This window comes from Pieris brassicae, chromosome 3 (assembly GCF_905147105.1).
Source record: "Pieris brassicae chromosome 3, ilPieBrab1.1, whole genome shotgun sequence".
NCBI classification, from domain to species: Eukaryota; Metazoa; Arthropoda; class Insecta; order Lepidoptera; family Pieridae; genus Pieris; species Pieris brassicae.
Window position 1 is genome coordinate 16,970,878 of NC_059667.1, and position 27,734 is coordinate 16,998,611.

At 34.9% G+C, this 27,734-nt stretch overlaps 1 protein-coding gene, 2 long non-coding RNA genes and 1 pseudogene across 5 annotated transcripts; 1 reads left to right on the forward strand and 3 right to left on the reverse strand.

Moving 5' to 3' along the window:
- The first annotated feature begins 358 nt into the window (after positions 1 to 358).
- On the forward strand, positions 359 to 25,327 carry LOC123706792. Of its 3 annotated transcripts, none has more exons than XR_006753427.1 (6): positions 359 to 527; positions 1,095 to 1,274; positions 1,455 to 1,529; positions 1,650 to 1,733; positions 2,198 to 2,338; positions 25,193 to 25,327. It is a non-coding gene; the product is annotated as an uncharacterized LOC123706792 (long non-coding RNA). The 3 variants fall into 3 exon arrangements; XR_006753426.1 differs by lacking the exon at positions 25,193 to 25,327 and adding an exon at positions 21,506 to 21,693 and having other exon boundaries at positions 360 to 527; XR_006753425.1 differs by lacking the exon at positions 25,193 to 25,327 and having other exon boundaries at positions 362 to 527; positions 2,198 to 4,174.
- On the reverse strand, positions 9,212 to 13,200 carry LOC123706780 (pierisin-like). Its single transcript, XM_045656219.1, has 2 exons — positions 13,002 to 13,200; positions 9,212 to 11,968 (listed from the first exon to the last, which is right to left on the reverse strand). Exons 1-2 carry the CDS (start codon positions 13,087 to 13,089, stop codon positions 9,414 to 9,416), a joined length of 2,643 nt encoding a protein of 880 aa, XP_045512175.1. The 5' UTR covers positions 13,090 to 13,200; the 3' UTR covers positions 9,212 to 9,413.
- LOC123706784 lies at positions 17,041 to 21,444 on the reverse strand (annotated as a pseudogene).
- LOC123706795 lies at positions 24,945 to 26,124 on the reverse strand. Its single transcript, XR_006753429.1, has 3 exons — positions 26,097 to 26,124; positions 25,545 to 25,655; positions 24,945 to 25,159 (listed from the first exon to the last, which is right to left on the reverse strand). It is a non-coding gene; the product is annotated as an uncharacterized LOC123706795 (long non-coding RNA).
- Positions 26,125 to 27,734: the final 1,610 nt, after the last annotated feature.

Genomic DNA, 27,734 nt, shown 5'->3' on the forward strand with positions numbered 1-27,734 from the left:
GATGCTGACAGTCGAATTTATTGCGGGCAAGGATAATAAAGAGACAAAAGAACGTAGACAGATTTTTTTTCGATGGTAGCGCCCTCTATAGACAATCTCTTAGATTCTACTGTGCTCAAGAGATGCCGCTTTAATAAAGAATGTGATTACCATTTCAAACGTTCAAAAACTACTTTGATTTACTTTTACGCATATTTAGAGTTAGATTAAGTGAATAAATAATTCAATTCAACTAATTTATTCAATTTAGCAAAATATTTCTAAAGGGTATTTTCTAAAAAATTTAGAAGAAAAATTATGATATATCAGGTATTTAAATGTCAACTCCCAACTGCTAAAGTGTCAAAACAAAAATTTCAAATTACAATCTCTTGTATGTTGCCTTATCATTTTGCTGTGGTTCATTTTGTATTTTAGCCTGTTTTCTGTATTGTGAGATACTGAAAGTAAGCACGTCGGTCCAGTCGAGCTTTTAGTTTCTCTGGCTTACTGTTGGGATTCTGCACTCGGTTGTACAGTGTAAATGTGTAAGTGCATATGTTTATGAATGTATTGTTGATATACATATTAACAGAACAGATTATTTAAATTACGAAATTGCGTGGTCTTATCCATCTCAGCATCAGCAGCAATTTAATTTTATTTATTTCAGTACATAAAGCCACTGTGAAACATATTATTTCATGATTTAATGTTGAATCTTAAAACTTTATCAACATATTGACATGCATATGTAGGTGATTAGTACGTGTCGTAATGAAACAGTGATGTGTCCTGACAAGGACAGTTGTAAACGTTATCGTCATGAAACAATAATTTGTTCTGAAAAGAACAGTTAATTGCGTCATCGTAAGACCACGATATCGAACTGTTCTGAGAAGAACACGTTCGTACCCTTCGACGGTTGCGCGCAGAAAAGGACAACTTTTTGCCGCGCCTCGATTTTATCGTCTACGCACCCTTCGCATCTTGTTACCACTAGTGGCCAGTGTAGGATAACTTTTGTATATAAATCTACAGTTTTTATTTTAACCAAATAAGGACCAATCAACATAAACCAAAACAACCTAAACATATTTTATCTTATTTTTCAGATGCCAGCCTTCATTCGTTTCCAAACCCTAAAAGATCATTCACCCATCAGCAATTGAAATCTTACTGGTGATTTTGGATTGACTAATGTAGAGATTTTCAAAAAGAAAAAAGTTTGTGATGTTCATTTCACCGACAGAGATTGTAATCGTAATAACCGATTCCATCTCTTCATTTGAATGGTAAGTAATTGAAATATTAATTAATTTACTTAATCCTTGAATGGTTGAGAAACCAAAATATCGTCAATAGCAATTGAATTTTTATTGTCTTACTTATTCCTCCATGAAATGGTTAACTATTGTGTGTAATACTCAATGTCTTATAAAGATTTTATTGGTGAATTGTTTAACTTTTTTCAGGCTTTCATGGAAAACTTCCTTACCCTAGTGAAATGGTCAGTCAGGAAATGAATGTGAACACCCAATTAGATGCAGGTTATTAAAATAATTTAGTTTTTAAGCGACTACAAAAAAAAAGATTTATAATTTGCCTGTATTTCTTTAATTAATTTAATAGTTTCTGTATTGGCATTGGTTCTTCTTTATTAATTTCAGGTTGTTCTGAAACAAGTACCATGACAAAGCTACCACCAGCTGCACCATTGAAGCACCATATCAATATTAAGTCATCCATATCAGGTAATAAAAATATAGCTTTATGAATGAGTACTAAAAGACAACTGACTGCTACTGTACTTGAAGACGAGTTCTTATGTAGAGATCTCAAACAAGCGTGTCCCCTCTAATGCCTGGAAAACAGGCGGCTGGTAGCTGGATAAGGAAGGCAGAGGACAGATTGTTAAAAATCTAACTATATATTGGAGGATAGCATTTGTATAAGGAATATGAATCCTCGATTTTGTCCATTTTGTGTAGGTAAAAACATGCTGAAGTGCTACTGCCCCTTTCGCTACATGTTTATTTAGCTATAGAGCTCATTGAGACAGCAATACTTTCATAAAATACCTGTTGTTCAAAAGTATCATATCCTTTTACGGTTTAGTATAAGAAGTGGAGCGCTGCAAGGGTTATATTGCACAAACACACACATAATACTTTATTTTTATTAAAATAATTAATTGAGATATCTGACATAATTTCAGTTGTCTGTGGCTGAGCATCTACTTCTGCAGTGACCACTCAACAGAATGTTTAGCACAACATGAAAAGATCATCAAAAAGACATTCAGAATACACTGCTATAATGCTGGACCAATGTTATTGCAAGAAAAGATCTTCAAAAGGTTGGTGATACTCTATAGGTTTACTGTTATCTCTTATTGACTGGCACATACTATTGGATAGGATTCTTGTTTTTGTAGTGTTTATGTTTAGCCCGACTTTTTGACTTTCCCTGTCTAGTGTTGAAGCATTTTTTCTAGTTTTGTAGCGGTCTCACTGGGGACGGCTATGTCGTCTGCAAATCTAAGGTGAGTTAGATGTTTGTTTCTTATTCAGAGACCGTTTTTATTCCATTCTATACCTTTGAATACATTTTCGAGGACTGCTATAAATAATTTTGGGGAAAGTGTGTCACCCTGTCTTCCGCCTCTTTCGATACGAATTTCTCGACCTTTGTTTTCTATCTTTATTTTTCTAACACTATTGCTGTATATGTTCTGTAATATATTTATATATTTTCCATTTACGTTTTTTTTTACTTTTTTAGCGCTTCCCAAATGGATGTATGCGTTATAGTGTCGAACGCTTTCGCATAGTCTACAAATGCTATGTGGAGTGGTTTGTTAAATTCATTATATTTTTCGATGATTTGTTCAATAGTGTGGCTATGGTCTATAGTAGAATATCCTGGGCGGAAACCTGCTTGCTCTACTGGTTTGTTATTGTCAATTTTTGTTGATATTCTGCTCAGTTAATACTGTGTACTTCAATAATTTGAAGAAAACAATTTATATTTCACAGATAACAAGCTGATTGGCCTGTAGTTCTCAATGTCTAGTGGGTTGCCTTTCTTGTACAGCAATACTATATCTGATTGGCGCCATTGTTTTGGCACTTCTTCTTGATCTATTACCATGTTAAAAGGTATTGTCAGATATGGAACCAGGATAGGTGCTCCAAAGTTTAGGGCTTCGTTAGTTATGTTGTCTGGCCCTGGGCTTTTTACTGACTTTAGGGTTTTTATATGATGCAAACTTCATCTTTACTTATAGGCATGATTATTGTATTAATTTAATATATAAATTTAATTTTCATTAGTGTATTTTTTTTAACCTATCGTATCTGGAGGTACGGCAGTGTGACCGCGAAAGTCGAGTCGAGCGAAAAATAGTACTATTCTTTTCTCGAAGCAGTTCGGGCCATATTCAACTTCGTTGTGTATAATATTAGAAGCCTGAATTTTCAAAGAAAGGTATATTTTCTAAAGTCAAATTTCTTTATTTTATCACTCACTCACTCATTGACCGACCAACAAGACCGAGTTAAGCTATATGAAGTCATATTTAGAATAAAGTTAGTGTTTAGTGTAAAAATAAAGGATAAATTAAAAAAAAATGGTCGGATTTCATAATCTTTTATTATATTTTTATGGGCTTACAAAGTTATTTATTCGGTGAATCAATCAGTGTAATAATGGAATATTTTGAGTATATATGTACGCAATTGTATCAGTATGTATGGGCATAAATATTTTAATTATCCTTATAAATATCTGACTAATAGGTAACTTAAGACATAATGTAGGGACTGAATAAATTGCACAACTTCTTACGGTAGAATTACTGCGTTGCTAGTATGATATGCTTAGGGACTAGCATATCGCCTCACAGTCAAGCTGCCTCGAGACCATCAAGTGACACGGTGACATACCTGCCGTTGTTTTCAATGTGTAAAGTTATTACTGTTGATTTATTTGAGTAAGATTGCAAAAATTAATCATTGTATTGACTATTTCCTGTCATTTGAATGAGCGATCGAGCCGCCATCTTGTCGAGGCGCAAAATTGTCTTTACCTCACTCTGCTCCAGGCCATTTCTGATTTATTCCAATTTGTATCGTGGTAGGAAGCAGACATATCACTTACAAGTTAAACAGTGAATATATTTCTTTATTACGGATACTGTGTGTATAATTTTCGTGCCCTAACAAGAATTACAATAATTACTTGGCTACGAAGGCTCATCTTGCTTCGCTTCGCATTATTTTTGTGTTGTGGAGATGCATGAGATATTTATGAACTGTATCTTTTGACCGCATATTTTTGTTTTTACGTTCTCACTTCTTTTTTACTTTTAATTCTACTGCCCTGATCGAGTGTAGTAAACAAGTAGTCCAGAGTACCTTAAGGGTCGCCTTTGACACGCAATTTGTTTAATCTATGATTTGTCTAAAACGTTCCTATGATTGACAACGGGAGAGCAGTGTTGGCTAAGTTAGTGTACGGCTCTGCCGGAGATCGTGCGTGACAATGAGGGCTGTGCGGTGCGACCAATGAGTGAATGCAAACATTGTGACAAAAACGGCATGGATCCCATTAAACGACATCACCTACGATGCGAATCTGAAGCCATGATAAATAATAGGGTTATAGTGCTACTCAATTATCTTTATTATATAACAAAGCAGAGTAAATATTATACAGTGTGGCTTCAGCGTGCGATTCTCATCCCTGAGGTTGTAGGTTCGATCCAAGGCTATGCACCAATGGATTTTCTTTCTATGTGCGCATTTAACATTAGCTCGAACGGTGAAGGAAAACATCGTGAGGAAACCGGCGTGCCTTAGGCCCAAAAAGTCTACGGCAAGCGTCAGGCACAGAAGAAGGCTGATCACCTACTTGCCTATTCGATTAACAAACGATCATGCAGCAGATACAGGAATCTGAGGCCCAAACATAAAAAGGATGTAGCGCCATTGATTTATTAAATTTTTTTTATAACAAAGACAATACGCGACTTAAATATGGGAATTATGAAGTTAGGCAGTTACTATGAGATTCCGTACACACGCTCTTAATCTTTAATTAATACATAATTCATTACAAGACAAAACATTTTAACATATTGTTACGAAGACGGGTCGACTGCAATGTTTCTAGATTTTTCCACTAGTTAGAGAACTTTTCAGCAGGCTGTAATATGATTTCTGACCGTTTCAGGAGAGGGTCAATCACATATTAGAAAATTGTAATTTCCATAATGTTACCATAGTCTTCAGGAAGCTGAAACCTTTTTTCAGTCAGTTTCAGAACATGTGTAGTCGAGTGGTGCAGTTTTCAGGAGACCCGTTTTCAGGCCTAGGTATACCCCTTTGATGATGGAATATTCTAGACCAAACTTTCTAGGTGTGAGACAAGGACGAAATAATACGAGAGAGAGAGAAGATCAAAACTTTCTCGAAACTAGACTGAGCACTCTAGAACGCCGTACGACAACGACGGAGTAACGTGCGAAAGAGACAAAGAGTGCAGACGTTCTAGAAATGCGCAATCGCTGCTCAGTAGCAAGCCCGCCTAGGGAGTTCTCGAATATTGTTTAGAATGCGATAGAGTGAAACACCGAAGCGATAAAGTGCGAATAAAGTGAATACAAGTGATAAAGTACTGTGTGAAGTGTGCATAAGTGAAGTAATTAGTGACTGTGTTTTTGTGTGTTATAAGTGCATTTCTGCAATTAATTTGTGCTCATAAATTCCTCATTGATTTTTCAAGAAATAAACCCTTGAAGAAATCTACGGCATTTTCTATCCGATCCCCTAGCTCGTAACAATATCTATTGATGCACCTTTTCATTTATATATGTCAATTGTAGTATGTTTCTGCAACAAAGTGTTCATTTATAAATAAATATTTACATTTAATACGGGAAAATTAACTTAGATATATAACCGCTTGTTAGATTTTTATTAATCACCGTGAGATTTTCATCAGCCACCGTATACCATTTACGGATATATCCGTTTAATCCGTAATTAAATTCCTACGCATGAAATAGTGTAGGCTTAAATTTATTATTAATAATTAATGACTTTTAAAATATAATAAAACATTCAGATTGCAAATTGCAGTCAACCCCCTTCCTAGTGGGAGTGCCATGCTGTTGCTTTCGGGCTTCAGCCAATTGGGCAGGCACGACCGGGGCAGTACCACTGTCTCACAGAAAACCGGCGTGAAGTGATGCAATAGGTTCATCTTATTGTACTCGCGTTTCGTGCGGTGAGTGAGACTCCCGGAGCCCATCAATTCCCCCCCCCCCCCCAGAATATGAAGATGCAGTTTAAACAGAGATTACTATAGGTAAACTATAGGTTTCGATCTCGGGGCAAACGGAAGAATTTACCGAAGGCATCCCCTTCCACGTTCTCAGTGGACTTTACCAATGTTAGGGGGCTCAACTCTAATCTTAACGCGGTTCACTTTCACCTCGAAACTGCGAAGCCGGCCTTATTCTTCCTTACTGAGACTCAGATATCCTCCCCGGTTGATACTTCCTACCTCTCCTACCCGGGGTACAAATTGGAACATTCATTTGTGCCGCGGGCGGGAGTTTGCGTGTAGTTCAGAGAGGATATCTGTTCTCGTCGCCTCGGGTCGCTTGAAGGAAGGGACCTATCTAGCCTCTGGCTGCGCGTAGACTGCGATAACCATCCGCGATTCTACGCATACCTGTATAGGTCCCATAGCGGAAATACCGAAACTGAGCGACTCATTGAGCACATCCAAATGGCTACAGATTCCCTGCTCGAAGGGGTTCCTACCGCTGAAATCCAATCCAATCAAATACTTGGCGATTTTAACGCTCACCATGCCGATTGGCTCGGTTCGGAAACCACCGATCACGCGGGAAGATCCTTTCACGACTTTGCTTTAGCTTACGACCTGTCACAAATGGTCCCTGCGATTACGCGAATACCAGATGTGGATGGTCATAAACCCTCTTTGTTGGACCTTCTGCTGACCTCACATCCGGAGACCTATCAAGTCTCTGTTGACCCGCCATTGGGTTCATCGGATCATTGTGTGGTCCGGAGTACTGTGCCTACTACGCGCCCTCCTCGGCCCCGTTTTTCGGGTTGTCGTCGTATTTGGCACTATCGGTCAGCAGATTGGGATGGGATGCGGTCTTTCTTTGCGTCCTACCCTTGGGGGCCTATGTGCTTTTCGTCGGAAGCTCCAGATTCCGTCGCTGCCTCTGTCGCCGAAGTGGTTCTACAGGGCATGGAACTTTTTATTCCATTCTCTGCGGTGCCGATCGGTGGCAAGTCACATCCCTGGTTTAAGCGTTCTTGCAAGGCGGCATCGCGTCGAAAGCGAGAATGCTTTAATGCATGGGCGGAAGCGGCGATATCTCGTGATGCCAATACCAGCGAACATAAAAATGCATATAACTCAGCCTCCAGGTCCTTCAAACGGGAAATCGCTAATGCAAAGTCAGAGCACATCGCCAGATTTGGCGAGAGATTGGCCCAACTCCCTTCTGGGACCCGAGCCTTCTGGTCTCTCGCCAAAGCTGTACAAGGGAATTTTTGTCAGCCATCGATACCACCGCTGCACAGAGAGGATGACTCGCTCGCCCACACTGCGAAGGAGAAGGCCGACCTCTTGGGCTGTCTCTTCGCGTCCAACTCGACTTTGGATGACCGGGGGAGATCACCACCGGCGATTTCGCGGTGTGATAACTCAATGCCGGAAATCACATTCCGGCAACGTCCTGTTCGCAGAGCACTATCTTCCTTGGACATTCATAAGTCGAGCGGGCCGGATGGTATCCCTCCAATTGTGCTGCGTACTTGTGCTCCTGAGTTGGCTCCGGTCCTGACGCGCCTTTTCCGGTACCTGTACTCGCTCGGCACTGTCCCGAAGTGCTGGAAGACCGCTTCGATACATCCGATCCCTAAAAAAGGCGATCGCTCTGATCCATCCAACTATCGCCCAATCGCAATAACCTCCTTGTTCTCCAAAATAATGGAATCCATTATTAATGGCCAGCTCTTGAGTTATCTAGAGCGCCACCAGCTGATTAGCGATTATCAGTACGGCTTTCGTCGTGGTCGTTCGGCTGGTGACCTTCTAGTATACCTTACTCATAGATGGGCAGGTATTTCTCGGGCAGTTGTCGATGAGTACCGGAACAAACTTGTGTCTGAAGTCGAAACTCTTTTACGTGGAGTCTCGGACTGGGGTAGACTAAACCTAGTCCAATTTAACCCCAAGAAGACACAAGTTTGCGCGTTTTCCGCGAAAAAAATACCCTTTGTCGCTACTCCTCTTTTCGAAAACAAAGCCTCCAAAAAGCTTGGTGTGCCCAGCAAGGCGAGACGGTACTTCACTCCGGGCCACCGCTTGCAACTCTATAAAGCGCAAATACGGCCCCACATGGAATACTGTTCTCACCTCTGGGCGGGGGCTCCCCAGTACCAGCTCCTTCCACTTGACCGTATCCAACGAAGAGCGGTTCGAATCGTCGATGACCAATCCCTCTCCGAGCGGCTCGATCCTTTGGCGTTGCGTAGAGATGTGGGGTCACTCTGCATCTTCTACCGCATTTACCATGGAGAGTGTTCAGAGGAGTTGTTCGGGTTAATACCTGCAGCTGAGTTTCAGCATCGGACGTCGAGGCAAAACACAAAATTCCACCCGTATCACCTCGACGTCCGACGTTCCACGACTGAGCGTTTTTCAAGGCAATTTTTGCCGCGCACCACCGCTATGTGGAACCGGCTGCCCGCTGAGGTGTTTCCGAACCAATTCGACTTAGGGTCCTTCAAGAAAAGAGCGTACACATTCTTAAAAGGCCGGCAGCGCACTCGCGAGCCCTCTGGCATTGAGAGTGTCCATGGGCGGCGGTATCACTTAACATCAGGTGAGCCTCCTGCTCGTTTGCCCCCTATTTTATAAAAAAAAAAAAAATCCTTCATATATAAACTGCATTTAGAACCACAACAAAATAATACATCTTTTGTTACCCGTGTTACAGTATTGAAATCATCGGCTTATAAAATTTAAAATCTGACTAAATATCCCATCCATTCAAGTAGCGTTTTAGCCGGTAGGTCACTGTAATTAATTGTATTAAATAGGAAGAGAAAAAGAGAATAGTAAATATATGTAGTTTATTGACATAAATGAGTGATACATTGTATTTATAATAAATTTGAAATCTTTGAGCTATATAATTCTGTTATAATAAAAATAATACGCAAGCTACGAATAAGTATGATACGTTAGAGTAAGCTTTTTCTCTATTAGGACATGTAATGGTTTATATAACTGAAAAATACATAATGATTAAAAAATAAATTTACCAACTCACTACATCACAAGAAGAGGATACAGCGTGGAAAAACACAATCAAAATATTAAATTGGAATAAAATGAAACAACTGATTATCGGAGTATGTTGATGTATCAGTTATGACTGAATTATTGTAGGCATAACCCACTGCATGAGAAGGCGCGTGTAAACTTCTTATTAAATAGCAGCCACTTCGCATGTTATATTCAATCGTCCAAAAATATCTCCAATTTTCATGGTCAGGACCATCTATATTACCAAGCTTAACAAAATATTTTTTATTTTGATATATCCATCCTAAGTTATTGACGTCTGAAGAATATATATTGTATGCTTTTCTACTTGAATCGTATTTAAGTTCCCATTCGCTGGTAACAAGATTTAGATTGTCAGAAATAATCAAATCATTATTTTGATTCGATTCAATCACTTTTTTATAATTCGGTTTAGTTGCAATTCTAAACTTTCCATTTGGTACAGCTACTTTCCCTATTTCTTTGATATACCAAGTGTTCCCATTTTCCGTAGCACCTGATACTATAAGTTTTCTACCTCCATAAGGACTGTCTTCATCAGTTAGAGCTATTAACCTGTAAAAGCTAATGAGATTCCTGAGTCTGTATGATCCGTCATTGGCTTGATCTAGGCGCCAATATTGGTTCATACTCCCACTCTCTGTATATGCTCGAAGAACCACTTCTTGTGGCTCTGCATTACTATTCCAGCTTAACAAAAGATCTGAACGTACACCGCTTATTATTTTATAAGCTTTTTTATTTTCATCATAGATGAAAGCCCATTTTTGGTTATTGCTGCCAAAGTAATTATAACCATGTATCAAAGAATCCTCTTGATTGGTAAAGTCAACAACTATATTTGGGAAGTTATCATTGAAAATATGATAATCGCCATCTGGAATGTACTTATAAACGATGGGTTTAATATTCCAGTTTGAATGTAGATTAGTATTAGTATCCGAATCATCTTGAACTATTAAATTTAATCCACCATATGGATTGCTAACTTCAGTTAACATTAAAATCAAACTTAAGTTTTCCAGATTCCTAAGTCTATAAGACTCATCGCCAGTCCGTTCGATGCGCCAATATTGGTTCTTGCTTCCGCTCTCCGGATATACTCGAAGAACCATTTCTTTTGATGCAGCATTACTATTCCAGCTCAACAAAAGATTTGATCTTCGACCACTCCATATTTTATAAGCTCGCTTACCACTATCGTAAGTAAATTTCCAGTTTTGATTTTCATTGTCCATATAGTTTTCACCGTGAATCAAGAAATCGTTTTGGTTAGAAAAGTCTACGACATTGTCGGACATGCCAAGATTAAATATATGATAATCACCATCTGGGATCGTCTGAAAAGAGATTGGATTAACTTTCCATGCCTGTGAGTTTCTTTCATCAGAAGTATTAATTTCAGAATTTACAATAACTTCTTTTCCGCCGAATGCACTAGATTTATTTTGAGCGGTTATTATCATATCTAAGTTCACAAGGTTCCTAAGTTTATAATAGTCGTCGGTCTGTTCAAATCGCCAGTATTCGTTGTCGCTACCACTCTCGGTGTATCCCCGGAGAATTATTTCTTCAGACGTAGCATTACTATTCCAACTTAACAATAAACTGGAATTTTGCTTACTTTTTAATTTGTAAGCCTTTTTATTTTCATCATAACTAAATACCCATATTTGGTTATCCCCGCCATTATATACGTGGCTGTGAATAATTCCACCTGATTCATTTTCAGTTAAATCCAAAAAGGAGTTATTATTCTGTATACTTTCAATCATAAATTCACCATCTGGAAATGGTTTTGGATTAAAATCATCACCAAACGTATCTTCTTCTACATCACCTGCACCACCATACATCAAGTCATCATCCGAGCTGGCCGATCTCTTGGAACGTCCATCGGAGTCTTTATGACCACCATCAGGGTGGTCTCTTCTCCAAATAACATTAGGAGTTCTTGAAGAAGAAGCAATGTTTTCCAATTCGAGTGGGTCCAAAAAATTAGGGTTTATCCATATTCTTTGAATTCTTCCATTACGGAGCTCTCTTGCTGATCTTATGTATATATTTTGTATTCCTCCAGGAAATGCAACCTCCATTTGGTTAGGCCAACGTGATCCATGTAATAAAGACTCATTGACATCGACTCCTCCAGGAGCATAAATTTCGTATTGATATACTATCCCGCGGTTTGCACTTCTCGGTGTCCAAACATATTTTTTTTTATCTCTTTGAGTTTTTGTTGTTGAAACAAAGACGGAAGGATGGTTATTTTTTGCAAAACCATATAAGTCTGTCTCTTCCCAATCCGGGTCCTCCCTTGTCACAATGGGTACAAATCCTTCTAAAAATATTTCATTTGGCGGTCTTCTATCCCACCTAAGCAGCCTTTGCCTCCTATCCATCCTAACAACATTGTCAGTATCTGTTACTTCAGTGGGTCTCCAACGAGGTTCGCTAATATCTAATATTGACATTGGCCAGCTCCTTGACACTAATAAACTTATCAGTTCCAAGTCCAAAGATCTAATCCATTCTATCACTGCTGCCTGAATACCATTAGTAATGGGGTTGGGTGGTCCTCGATCTGAAACAAATACAGTTTTATTATGGACTAAGTTTTTGTTTGATATTTTTGAATTATTATTATTTATTTGTTAATGTTTGCCAAGTTTTTCTTTGAAGTGAAATGCAAAAAGGATCTGTTTTATGTTGTATATACTAGTACTAATTTCAAACATGGATATGAGTTAATGGTATCGAATAGGATTGACGAAGACTATCGTCACAAAACGAGCTGGGCATTAATTAATAAAAATTAAAAAAATATGGAAAAAAATTTTTATCCATAGCTTTTATATAGCGATTGATCCACTATTTATTATTACCAAAAGTAATATTATTATTTTATTTCCACATTGATTCATGACTTCAATACAGCCAATATGAATAATTATGAAATGAGCTTAAAGATGTATTATAACTTTGTTAAAACGTTCACGTTGTGAAGATATTTTGAGTGTTGAATAATGTTTTTCTTATGCGATATCGATAAATTTACAGGAAATTCAAGCGGATAACGATCATTACTTCAAAAGGTGAATGAAATTATTATCTCTTTCGAAGTAGGACGTTATCATTTAGAATTGCATGTGTTTGTTTTGTGAGTGATATATGCAGCATCTTGATAACGAACAAAATATTATTTAGTATACTTTTTATTGCACGTTAAGTAATTTGCATTAGAAAAGTAACATGCATAACAGGTACAAGTTCATGTTGTGAAATGTGTTCAAAATCATTAATTTTAATTGATTTTCAGAATTACCATAGCTACACTTATAATAATAATATCTACACAATGACACAAAACAAAAGTTAAAAACCAATAAATAAATAATTACATTAAAAAGACAATAATATATTTTTTACTATAAAACACGAATGTCCAAACACAAGATGCAATGCCTTGTTTTGTATTTTTGCCAATTAATGACATCAGATCGTAAATAAAATGAATACGTGAATATTCAATTTTGTTTTCACTATCGTTCAAAAGGAATGTCTTGGGTTAAAGTATATAAAACATATTATTCGTTTAAATAAATAAATTTACTCACTAGACATTGCAATTGATGATCCGATGAAAACGCTGAACAAATTACAACCAACTGGACGGCTGGCGGACCACGAAGTGGAATGAGCCATTCACAACAAGCGCGTGCTTTTATTTGATATTTTTTAGTCAGCTTGGGTTGCCAAATGTACATACAAAATTTGCGAAAAATGCACTGACTGTCTGCGTGAAATACTTGCATGAATAATCATGATCACTCGCATACACTCTTAATTTTATAAGACCATTTGTATATGTCACGTGAGGTAGTATTTAATTATTTATGTTCAGATATTGTACATTATGATCAATGTTTGATCCGAAGCTTCAACAATCAAAGAACAAAGGAACATCAACAATAAGTTTTAAATAGAAATTGTCGAAATAGATGTACTTATATAATTAATAGTACTGTTTATGATGTCATATACATTTGTATCAAATCAATAAAAATACAAGGTCGAATTATTAATTTTAATGCCTCAAAACTACTGAAACGCCAACGTCAATTTGTCCCAGAGTGTTATCCCTGCTTATTATTGTGCTTAAATACCCTTTAGGAGCTTAGGGTCCCACAGGATTTTAACAGTTTATTTTTAACAGCGGTAGCGCACAAGTCACGAGTCCGACTAGCGGGAAGACTGTGCGCATGAGTTGGTGGTTCAAGTAAAAAATTCTCATTGAGATACATCACATGAATCAACATTACCGTGATTATTTTAAAGGTTACTTTATCTTTTGTTGTAATATCTTTCACGCAAAAATCTACCCTATAGGGACTAGCTAGACAAAGACTTTAAATTAAAATCCTGACTAGGAAAAATAGAAGTGCATATTTGTTTTCTCTAAATAGAAATAAGTATTTAAACATAATTAACATTTTTTACGTAAATATAATATTAAAATTCTACATTGGACAATTTAATAATATATTCTTAAACATACCATCTAAAAGGAAAATGGCCAAAAACAAATTATGTAAACATTGTATTAATTATTGTCAATATTTATGAGACAAATGTATAGATAATAAAATGTATGTATGACTAACAAAGACAAATGATATTATTATGATTTGTAGTTAGCCGAAAATAAATTGAAATATTTTTTTAACTTTTTTATGATTATATTGTGGTTTTAGAATTAGTAAAAAATAAGACATAGCGATAAAACAGAAGTGGCAATTGGCGGGGCATATAGCAAAATACACAAATAAATGGCGGAATTTAAGGTCAACTGTACTGTAAGGACCAAGGGGAAGAAGGTGGATCAAATAGAAGCGGTAGCAAAAAGTGAATGGATAAAGAAAGCCATAGATGGAGGTAGTTGACCAAAGCTGTAGGAAGCAGGCCTTTACCCATGAAAGGGTTTCGATCAACGGTACTGAAGGTAGCTAGGATATATAGGATAACAAGGTAAAAATCTAAGCTGCATATTTTAAGCTTTTGGTCATGATTGGAAATTAAACGGGCTTTATTATTATTATTATACGCTGAATTTAAGTATATTTTTTGGTCTTTAGAATTAGATCTATATATCTTAAGATAAGGTTTTATTTTGCTAAATTAAATTTTTAATTTGAATTTGTCTAATTTACATTTTTTATCACCCAATAACGTGATCCAGATATTAAAGCTGACGAGTTTACACGGTTACTGTGTGCTAAGATTTACAAGGAACCTATTGATTGGAATCAACATTTTTTTTTATTTGATTCCATTTATCGGGGCTTTACTACATCTACTCGTAAAAGGTAGGTATACAATTATTTTGATAGAGAAATGATTCATAATTGTTAGAGTTGACATTAATCAGATAAATATGAAATTCATATTCATTCCAAATATGTAAAATGATTGAAACAAATACGTATTTTAGATACATAATACTTGAATTAGTCACAAGTACTAACTTATCAATAAAATTGAACTTGATTATTTTGAAATAACAAAGTAATCATCAAATACTTGCGTTTTTGCTATGGGCTTCACGTTTCATATTTAATTAGGCTAAGTCGGGTGTGATTAGAAGACTGGATCCCAATTATGTATAGATATTCAATGTAAACGATAAAAATATAATGTTGTTGTTGTTTATGTATTATTTATGATAATAATGGTCTGATTCAATATTCGGGGTATTACGATAAAAAGATTAAAGATAAATATTTTGTCGTTGATATGCTATAAATAATAACTAACTAATTGTATAATACACCTTTTAGACAGATATTTTAGAACAAGTTGAATTTTTGACAATATAGTGCTTCTGAGTCACGGCGAAATATTTGTCGATGACGATCTGTAATAAAAATAAAAATGCAGAACTAGAAGAAACTAAATTACGTTCGGAATTAATTTACGTTAATCATCCCTTAAAATTATGTCATCATGTCAAGTTCTTGGCATACAGAACTCGCAGGACGTTTTTAATATTGTCTTTTCACCAATTTGTACAAAGAAAAATCCTGTTCACTTATGTATAAATTATAGATTTGCTTTTTTGTGCTTTATTTTATAATAATATTCATTTCTTGTAAGTTGGTGATAAGATATCGAAACAAACTTTTTTAGTTGACACAAACTTTTTAAAGTTTTAAAAATCCCCATCGATCCTCAGATGTGTGCTCAGTTTTGGTTGGAGATGGCTAAGAATTGAGAAATATTCAAAATTATGTACCTACTATTTATTATGACAACTAAAGAAATAATAATAACAAAAGCACTACAACTTATATTTCAGCACTTAGCATGCTTTATTACATAAATCCCTTTAGTGTTTTGGTAAAAAAAGTATCGAAAGAGCCAATGGAACCTTTTATTGTCGATTTCAGTTAAGACTTCTTTCCCTTTTACATATAATATTAATATGTCGGAGCAAAGGCGTTCCTGTCAGCTGCCATCGTCATTAATCATTATTGTCTTTTAGGTTGAAATTAATCATATATTACTTTTAATAATAAATCACTATAGTAATAATCTAAAATATAAAATAAAATAATCATTGATGTTATCATGAGGTTTTTCAATTCGGCTTTGTGACTTCGCGTGGAGTGGAAATTTGTTTAATTATGATACGGCACATACATTATAAAATATATGTATTAATATAAATAAACTATAAGCACTGATCCTCAATAGATCATAGGTTGAACAAATAGGTAAACTGGTGCCTACCTGTTTATCATCATAATTCGGAAGCACAAGGATTGTCTAACGAAAGCGTTGCATACGTATTGGATTATCTTCGACAAAAATAAAGGCTTATGAGCAAGTGTTCGATGCGCAACACAAGAAAAATTCGGTCGCAGAGTCGTCATTGAAACGACCTCTGGGTTCTGTGCCGACCACTGAGTTGCTAGGCCAACACTGCTCTCATGTTTTCCAACATAAGACATATACATTTAAAACTCCTAACTCGGCTTACTTAATTCCACAATCACGACACTGATTCTGGAAATATTTAATTATTAGAACATTCAGAGACGAGACTTACACCCATATTATGTCCGACCCAAAGCATTTTTGACCTGCGGGAATCATACTAGTGCAAACTTCTCGAAGGTCTTAACAATATTTCCGTTTTATTCGTTATTTATTTCCTAATCATAAAGTAGTTCATATATATATAAACTGTACTGTAGTACTACACCGAAATAATACATGCTTCGAAATGATCGGTTTAAGAAATTTGAAGTCGAAATTAGTATCGACGTTAGGAAGAGAGAAAAAAGTAAAAAGTATATATAGTTTATTGACAAAGCTGAAGTTAGTGTTACATTGTATTTTATATCAATTTTAAATCTTACAGCTAGATTATTATGTTATAATAAGAGATATACCTATAAATATATGCTCCCGCTACAGTGTTTGACACCAGAATACGTTAGAGCAAGCTTATTCGATGTTAGCGCATCTATATCTATATATTAACTCAACCTACATTATACATAATTATTAAAAAAAACATCTGTAGAACAACCTTTTTAGGTTTGGGCCTCAGATTTCTGTATTTGTTTCATGATCAATAGTCAATCTAATAGGCAAGACGACCTCAGGAATGACAGTCGCCACTAGGCCAACACTGCTCTAACATAATTATTTACTATTTACTAACACTACAAGTAGAGAACACAATATGGCGAAAGTATAAATTAATATAAAAACAACACGAAATTCTTAGAAATAAAAAAATTGTTTTAGAAACAATATTATTTACCGACACAAATTTCAGTTACGTTGTGTTTAAAGTGAATTAAAAGTATTACGGCTAGGTCAGATATCACTGATTAATTTATAGATATAACTAAGCCAGACTTGTAGCTATTGTATTCATTTTGAAAATTCTTAAATTGGAATAAAATGGAACAATTGATTATCGGAGTAAGTTGATGTATCAGTTATGACTGACTTATTGTCGGAATAACCCACAGCATGAGAAGGCTCGTGTAAACTTCTTATTAAATAGCAGCCATTTTGCATGCTATATTCTATCATCCAAAAATATCTCCTATCTCCATGATCAGGACCATCAATATTGCCCAGCTTAACAAAAAAGTTTTTATTTTGATATATCCATCCTAAGTTATTGATATCTGCAGAATATATATTGTATGCCTTTATATTTGAGTCGTATTTAAGTTCCCATTCGCTAGTAACAAGATTTACATTATCCATAACAATCAAATTATATTCTCGATTATAATCAATAACTTTTTTATAATTCGATTTTGTTCCAATTCTAAACTTACCATTAGGCAAACTTACTTCCCCAATTCTTTTTAAATACCACTTGTTTCCACTTTCCTCAGAACTAGAGACAAGAAGTTCTATGCCTCCGTAGGGACTATAATTCGTCGTTAAAGCTATAAACTTATCAAAGTTATGTAGATTTTTGAGTCTGTATGATCCGTTATTGGCCTGTTCGAGTCGCCAATATTGGTTCGTACTACCACTCTCAGTATATGCTCGTAGAAACATTTCATGGGACGCTGCATTACTATCCCAGGTTAAGAAAAGATCTGAACTTTCACCGCTCTTTATTTTATAAGCTTTTTTATTCCCATCATAGACAAATGTCCATACTTGATTATTATTTCCAAAGTAGTTATGCCCATGGACTAAAGCTCCCTCTTGATTAGTATAATCAACAACTATGTCTGGGAAGTTATGGTTGAATATATGATAATCGCCGTCTGGAATGTATTGATAGAAGACGGGTTTGATTTTCCAATACGAATAGAAACTACTGTCACCATTAGAATTATGTACTATAAGATTTATTCCACCATATGGATTGGCTTCTTTATTTAACATCAAAATCAAACTTAAATTCTCCAGATTCCTGAATCTATAAGACTTATTATCAGTCCGCTTGATGCGCCAATACTGGTCTTTATTACCGCTTTCTGTATATGCTCGAAGAAACATTTCTTTTGAGGAAGCATTCCAGCTCAAAAATAGGTTTGGTTTTTGATAGCTTGATATTTTATAAGCTTGCTTCCCACCATCGTAAGCAAAGTTCCACTTTTGATTGTCACTGTCCATAAAGGCATGACCATGAACCAACGAATCACCTGTATTACTAAAGTCAACAACTTTATCTGACAGATCGCGATTGAATATATAATAATGGCCATTTGGGATCGGCTGAAAAGACATTGGTTTAATTTTCCATTCCTGAGAGTTTCTTTTACCACTAGTAGATATTTCAGTTTGCACAGCAAGTTCTTTTCCACCATAATCATTTACTATATTCAGAACAGTTATCACCATACTTAGATTTTCAAGATTCCTAAATCTAAAATATTCGTTCGTCTGTTCAATTAGCCAGTATTGATTCTTGCTACCGCTCTCTATGTATCCTCGAAGAATTATTTCTCCAGACGTATCATTACTATTCCAACTCAATAATAGACTGGAATTTTGTTTACTTTTTATTTTGTAACACTTTTTATTTTCATCATAACTAAGTACCCATATTTGATTTTCCCCACCATTATAAACGTGATTGTGAACAATTGCACCTGAATCATTTTGAGTCAAATCCACAAAGAAGTTATTGTCTATAATACTCTCAATTGTAAATTCACCATCTGGAAAGGGTTTTGAGTTAATCTCATCACCATATGTATCTTCTACTACATCACCTGCACCACCATGCATCAAATCATCATCCAAGCTCGCTGATCTCTTTGAACGGCCATCAAGATCTTTATGACCACCATCAGGGTGGTCTATTCTCCATATAACGTTCGGTGTTCTTGAAGAAGACGTAATGGGTTCTAATTCGTTGGGATCTAAAAAATTTGGATTCACCCAAATTCTTTGAATTCTCCCATTATGGAGCTCTCTTGCTGATCTAATGTATATATTTTGTATTCCTCCAGGAAACGCAACCTCCATTTGATTAGGCCAAGGTGATTCATGCAATAAAGACTCATTGACATCGACTCCTCCAGGAGCATAAATTTCGTATTGATATACTATCCCGCGATTAGCAGTTCTGGGTGTCCAGACATACGTTTTTTTGTTTCTTTGTGTTTTGTTGTTGATACAAAGATGGAAGGATTATTATTTTTTGCAAAACCATACAAGTCTGTCTCTTCCCAATCAGGATTCTCTCTAGTTACGATTGGAACAAACCCATCTAAAAATATCTCATTTAGCGGTCTTCTATCCCATCTAAGCAATCTTTGCCTCCTATCTATCCTTACAACATTGTCAGTATCTGTTACTTCAGTCGGTCTCCATTGAGGTTCGCTATTATCTAAAATTGACATTGGCCAGCTTCTTGACAGTAATAAGCTAATCAGTTCTAAGTCCAGAGATCTAATCCATTCTATCACAGCTGCCTGAATACCATTCGTGATGTGGTTAGGTGGTCCACGATCTGTAACAAATGTAGTTTTTGTGATTAAAAAATCGTAAATAATGCTACTACTATTACTGCATCTATTCCCTTTATCCTATCCTTTCTCTATCTCCTTTCAGTCGTAGTTAATTGGCTTTAATCTTTATTAAATATATTTGTATAGCGATGAGTAACGTCACATTTCAGAAAAAAGTTGACAACTCTAGATAATTTCTTAAGGCAACACCTCAGTTATAAGAAATTTCTTTGAGATTTGATAATAATTGGAACTAAAGCAATATTTAGGAATATGATATTTTATATTACAAATAGTCAAGAAGTATAAATATAACATTCAATTTATTGATACTTAAGATGATTTACGTGATACATATTAATTCTTATACTAATGAGAGTATAAAGGTTAGGTTGGACCGTGATGCGTTTTAATTTAAATTTTAATGTTTACATATCTTATCGTCAAACTATGTACTGTCTATTGAAGAATTCTAAAAATTGAAATAGATCTCAGCCTAATCCGATAACATTTATCTCACCGTGACCACGCACGCTGAATAGCACGCGAAACGTCGGAAAAAAATGAAAATTTAGAATTATGTAAATAATTATAAGTTTTTAATAATAATACATAGCTTTAATCCGTTCAAAAAGTGTTTTTCTTAACATTTATCTCTTTAATTTGTTTTTATTAAATCTAATATACATTTACAATTACGTATAAAATTCTCGTGTCACGGAGTTTGTAATTAAACTCCTCCGAAATGGCTCGACGGATTTTTTATTATTTTATTTTGTGTGCATATCGGTTAGGTCTGCGAATCGGACATCTATTTTTCATCCCCCTAAATTTTAAGGCTGGTGTACCCTAAAATTTTTAAATTTTATGATACAGCATACAAAAATACTGAGGACTTGAACTCTTTATATAGAGAAAAAAGTTAAGAAAAACCTAAAAAGTTGTCATTCCGGAAAACCGAAGTCTTTGGGGTAGCATATCAAAATGTTCAATGGTATATACTAATAAAATAGGCTAAGTAAAATCACATTAAGGAATAACAAAGTTCGTAGGGGTAGCTTTTATAATATAAATTGTAATAACTAGCAATAAAAATATACATAACGGCTTCAGTATTGGTTGCGGCATTTTTTTAAGCATTAATGTTTAACTTTTACGTCACATGTAAAACTTTTAAAGGTAGCAACAACAAAAGTAAACCCACTTAGTCAGTTTATGCAAAAGAAATTAAATTACTCTTTATGTAGACCTAACTAAAAAAAAACAATGGCGCTACAACGTTTTTAGCTCTGGGCCTCAGATTTCTGTATGTGTTTCATGATCAATTGTTAGGGATGAGAGTCGCACGAAGCAACTAGGCCAACACTGCTCATATATTGACCTAACAAACCAGAGAAATGTTCTTTGAAGTTGACCTGTCTGTGACTCAGTTAATTTAAATTATATTTCGTTCCCTATAATTTCGTATATATGTGTCAATAAATAAATATACTCACTGGCCATTGCAATATGTTGTTATTAGATTAAAGCAGAGAAGGCGAACCAACCACGATTCGCAAAAAACTACGTGAAATGAGTAAATTACTGAATACTCACTGCCTTTATTTGTTGTTTTTCAGCCGAATGCGTATAAATGCATAACCACAAACGAATCCGGTCATCGTGGGAGCAGAAGACCACAATGTTCTAGAAATGAGAGATAGGCAGTGCCTGTAGAAGGCCATAATTTAAATTCTTCCAAACATCATAGTATTATTATTTAAATAATAAGTAGACCCTATTATCTAGGTTCTTAAGTTTATTGACAGTAAATACACAAAAATAAAATAAAAGTATAAGTATTCGTACTTTGTAACAATGTATTTTTTTAAACCCTATCGTATCGGCACTGAGGGATTATGCTGGGAGATAGCCATTCTATGTCGGTTTCGTCGATCGACGATCTTCCTGCCACAGTACCGCCGACCCACGTAGCAGGTTATGGTTAGTGACCCACATATCGCCTAAGCTAGTTTCAGACGATCAAGTGACACGGTGCCCTTGATTATCAATAGTGTAAAGTTTATTTTGGCGAGTAATAACTTTGGAGGATTTCCCCTCATACTTCGTATCTCGTGAATACATGCGAGGCTTTATAGACAGGTAAGAAAATGCTAAACAACGTAACAACGTTAGACCGTGTAGCAAACAGACTGTGTGTCTAAGAATATTTTCCAATATCTCCACTTGCTACTAAGCAACACACGGACAAACTCGGAACCTGATTCAGGAGAAAGACGATAGTTAGTGCTGCTGTAGGTTGTGGGAGACTTCAATAAGTAAATAAGGCAAGATATATAATAGGGTTGTCCCTACAATATACAATAATAATCCTGTGGTCCTCCACTGTCTCTCTTTTCTTCAGAAAGACAATATAATACTTACATACGAATACAGGCATACGAAGATGGATAATTAACTAAGTTAGGGGAGATTACCTAAAAACCGCTCCTATCCTCTTTTATTTACTACTACTACTTAATGATAATCATTTTCGATGTCAAATCGATGCCTCATTTAATTGTAACTATGAAATTGATACTACTATTATAAAATGACAGATTTTAAATTACAATTATACTTTTATCGCATCTTCTGTCGATTAATTCGCCTCGGAGATACTATGGTCCTAGGGCCATAATCATCAAAGCACAAGCAATGCAATTATAAAAGACAGATTTTAAATTATATTTATACTTTTATCGCATATTCAATCTGTTGATCAATTCACCTCGGAGGTACTATGGTTCTAGGGCCATAACTATTAAAGCACAAGTGATAAAAAATTGCATTAAATATGTATTAAAACACAATTTTTAACACTTTAACAGTTATATTTTACGAGATTTTAAAGATATAATAATCTTTCTACTAAATAAATAAATAAAACTGTGTCTTTTCCAAGGAAGGAATTCATTATTTTCTAGCGATTTCTTTTACATTTCTAACTATAAATACATTGATATGTCGACTATAAAACATGTATAGTCCTTTATTTTAGAAAACATAATATTACCAATAGTAGGTGCAGATGGGAAAGTTTTGAATAATAAATAGAACATTTAACTAATAATAAGATATATTAGGCAATTAAAATAAATGTTAACAAATTAGTCTTTAAAAAATATCTTTTTTTGAAAATTGATAAAAGGGATTTTTAATTGTAATTTTCGTGAAAACATCTTAAATTTATATACTTCTGAGCCAAATTTTAAGGTTCCAAAGGCTGCTAAGTAATCGCTCTACTATACACGGTATGTACGGCAGAGCGATTAAAATTAGTAAATGTTCCTTTTTCTTGGCTCTTGTCCTCTTCTAATACAAGAATGGATAAATCTGTAAATTTTAAATTATTACACCACAGTCGCTTCCACACAACAACTTCATAATTGAAATTGGGCAAATCATACATTTTTCGACACGTATGAAAACAAGCCATCAACGTCGTGTCCATTTGAGTGTAATTTCAATTATACGAACGATTGGCGGATTTCCTCAATAAACCGGTTTTTTAGTTAGTTTTCTGCTGGTGTCACCTATTAGTGTTTCCTTGTGCTGACTGATGCGATCTCTTCCTTGACACCGACTTTCTTCGTAACCGACTTACAACAACAATTCTGACTTCCGGCCTACATCCTTTAACCACGACAAGAAGGTTTTATAAATGCCAATTTGGATATGCAAGAATAAATGAACTTCTGGCAGCAGCGGCATAGAGTTCAATCGCATTTTGCGTGACAGGCGCTGAGGTTTCTAATACAATAGAGAAGTTTTCTTTAAATACTATTTCACACTCCATCTTGTTTCACAAAGCCTGAAAAACTTAAATCACTTTAAAATTGACTTCCGGAAAAGGGAAAGATTATTTTGTGTGGTTCTCATGTTGTTTCGGATGCTGAAACGGTGATTAGTATGTGAATTTTTTTTTTTTTTTGCTAAAGACCTCTTTGGACAATGTCGAACAACACGAAGTTTTATTTCGAACTTCGAAGTGATACTGGCCACCTATAAATAAAAAAAGTTTTTTTAAGTCATTAATTGTATATAGATTGGTATTTGGTTAATTTTCTTGTATATGTCGCAGCCAACTAGCTTAATAAGCTGTTCAATTAACAACATTTTAACAAAAGAGCGCCGTTTAAGTCGCGGCCTGAAAGATATTCAGCCGTAGCGTTTGCAACAACATTAACAAACGGGTTAATGCTTGGGCCAATCGTACGATAGAGTGGTCACTAGGCAGAAATTAAAGAGATAAAACGTAATGTAACGTTTATGTAAGATATAAAATATATTTCTTTAAAAATTAAATTGCTCGAGTCAGTCACAGCTAAGTTCACATTATAATTATCATTAGACACTTCCATTGTACTTGTTGTTTTTCATTATACTTTGGAAAACATCATCAAAGTTGCAGTTTACAGGCACCATATTGACAGTTTGAAGAGTTCCGGCCGCTAGTTAAACCGGGCTGTTTACTTAAGCGGCTAGGCTTTAAATTTAACAGTTTTTTAAGCTAGTTGGCTGCGACATATGCTGGCCACTACATATGTTTATTTTTTACTATAAAGCACTATCTTTTGGGAGTAAATGCGATTCGAAATGGAATCGGTCTCTTGATGTTAGTTTCAATGTGTTTTTTGACGACATGTCGTACTTAACTGGATATACAGTGTAAACTCTATATAACGACAATGAGGGGACTGTGCATAGTATGGTGTTAGCGTTAAATGGAGAGAAGAAAAACGTATAGATAATCCATGACTCCTACTTATTAGTCCTGGTCAACAAGTCTACACGTGCAATCAATCCCAATTTGTAAACAAAAGAACGAATTTCTTAGAAAGTTCGTATGCATGATGCTGACAGTCGAATTTATTGCGGGCAAGGATAATAAAGAGACGAGAGAAAGTACACAGCTGCGCAGTTTTTACTAATTTTAGCAACTTAAAAACTTTATTACTCAATTGTTGTCATTATTGAGAGTAGGTGTAATGCTATGTAGAGTGTATCATTGCATGGAAGACAAGTTAAACCAACCAAAGCCAATTGATTTCGACGCTTTAGGGAGTTCGACGTTAAATCGAAGGAAGTTACATGGTACACTGCATATAATTGATTAATTTTTATTTATACATACCAACTTATAAAAATATTGTTACGGATGTTATATTGAACGACCTGCGCCGTAACAGATCATTAGCAACTTCTTTAGTTTATAGTTTAGTTTTGTACACCTGAAATGTTAAGAGCTAAACTTTATTTTTCAGATACAATATTTTAACTAGATGTTAAGCGTACAATATGAATCTCATCTCCGAGGTCGTAGGTTCAAAATCCGGCTGCACACCAATGGACTGTCGATGGGCGTATGCAAAACTCTGAGGAAATCGGCATGTCTTAGTCCCAAAACGTCGTCAGCATGTGTCAGACACTGAAGGCTGATCACCTACTTGACTAAAATAATTATTAGAAAGCATTGTCAATTAGTTATCAAATATCAAGTGGTATCAAAAATACTGGTTTTTTAATGTAAAAAAACAATTTTAATTCCCATAATCTCTTTTCATATGTTTTTAATTAAGCCAAAAGTGTAATTGGTGGCCAAATGTGGCATTTTACCTTCTACATCAATTTTGGTTTAAATTTCTTCATTTTACTTTAGAGGATAGTCTTACAAGACATTCTTCTCTTATATTAACCCAATTTGGAACCTTTTCTACTTTATCGTAGCTGAAAAATAAGTAATTATAATTCACTTGTTACGTTACTAGAGTTACTAGTATCAATTTAAGAATCTAACTGTACCATTATTGAGTTGACATGTGAAAACAAACATTTTGAATGGATGATAGGACAATCCAACAAAGGTCAAGCATTTTATTCACAATTTAACAGGAAGACATGCTAATGTACTACTCAAAAGAGTGCAATTTATATAGTCTGATATTTTTTTACGTATATAAGGGTGAGTCTAATGTGTATTTGTCTCTACTTTGTCTGTAAATTTATCTCTGTAAATTAACTAATTCTGTATTATTAATATAATAATGCATTAATAATAGAAAGGCATAGAAACAACAGAAATAGTACATTAACAATTTTTACCAACATTTGTCTAGAATTCAAAAGTTACTTTTTACACAGTTTAGTTCTCATCCTTATACAACTTACTTCTTAATGTCAACCCTTAATCTTCTATTATTGTTGATAGTGACAGTTTTCAATTAAGATTATTCAAATGTGTGATCTGAAATATTTATTATAATACATTAAATAAATAATCAGTTCTGAGACTTCAAATGGAATTTGTTCAATGACAAAAAATTAAAATATTACTGAGAAATAATTAAAACTAAACAACAAAGTTTAAGTGTAAACTAAAATTGATTTACTTTAGATATATATATGTATATATATTAGTCTTAATTTTACAGTGCAGTAGTAGAAATAATTAAATGAAGCATGGTTATACTCACCATATTATTTTTATCATTCAATTTAATGAGAATTTTTTCCTTCCATGCCATCTTTAATTTTTTCCAATTGCATGTCATCTTCATGGCCATGTGTGAACACATTTTAAAGTTTTAGCTGAACGATGATGCTCTCAAAATAAATACGGAAATAAACAGATCTATCCCAGATCATTACTTCTATTCCGAAAACTTATAAGGACCACCATATTTAGATTACAATTATTTCGTTACCTTTTCGGTGTCTATAATATATAATGTCCATTTAAATTATACCTTACAAGGTACATCTATAATTTTCCCACTGGTGTGGGGTTGTAGTTAGCGGTTTATATTTTTACCTGTAATTTTAATTATTACAAATAAGAACAGTTAACTAATATTTTCATTTAAATTAGGTTATTTTTAAAATTGAAAATACCTTAGTCAAGATGCCTTTAGCCTTAACAGTAGTGCAGGGGGGAACAGTCTCATGCAACGTGATTTTTTTTTCGATGGTAGCGCCCTCTATAGACGATCTCCTAGATTCTACTGTGCTCAAGAGATGCCGCTTTAATAAAGAATGTGATTACCATTTCAAACGTTCAAAAACTACTCTGATATACATTTACGCATATTTTGAGGCAGATTAAGTGAATAAATAATTCAATTCAACTAAATTATTCAATTTAGCACAATATTTCTAAAGGGTATTTTCTAAAATTTTCAAATTCGCCGTCCAAATTGACAGTAAATAGGTATAGCACTTACCAAAAACAAATTTATAACTTGAGAAGAGAAATCTACAGACTGCGAAAAAGTGGTCGTTCCACACTGTTAACCGCCATGCATGCAATGCATGCAAACGGCGAAAAAACAAAATGCTCGTCGTTTTTGTTTGAAAGAAAAAGTATTGTCCCTGTCGTTGTGTAAGAGGAGTCCCAAGTGTTATGCCTTGATGGCAAAATATTTTACATTGCCATCAGCAAAATGTTTAAAAAGATTAATTTCTGAAATAAAACTAAAGCTGGGCATCAATAAAGTCATTTATGAACAATTAAAAAAAGTTGTGCATGATTTGCCTCGCGAAGATAAACTGTGCACGTTAATCTTTGACGAGATGTCACTTACGCCGCAAGTGCATTACGATGCAGCAACTGACAAATTAATAGGTTTCGCAACTCACGGGAAACAAATATTTGCAAGCCATGCATTGGTATTCATGGTGAATGGGCATTAAAAATAGGTACAAACAACCTGTCGCTTATTATTTCACCAGTAACCTGAACAAAAATGAATTAAAAGTAATAATACAGGATCTAATCAAAAATGTACAAGTTTGACCGTTTTATGTACT

Excerpts from the sequence above, each read along its gene's own strand:
- LOC123706780 (XM_045656219.1), bottom strand. The coding sequence starts at position 13,089 with ATGGCTCATTCCACTTCGTGGTCCGCCAGCCGTCCAGTTGGTTGTAAT. Across the intron at positions 11,969-13,001 it reads ATCATCAATTGCAATGTCTA|ATCGAGGACCACCCAACCCC; the intron begins GTGAGTAAATTT and ends TATTTGTTTCAG.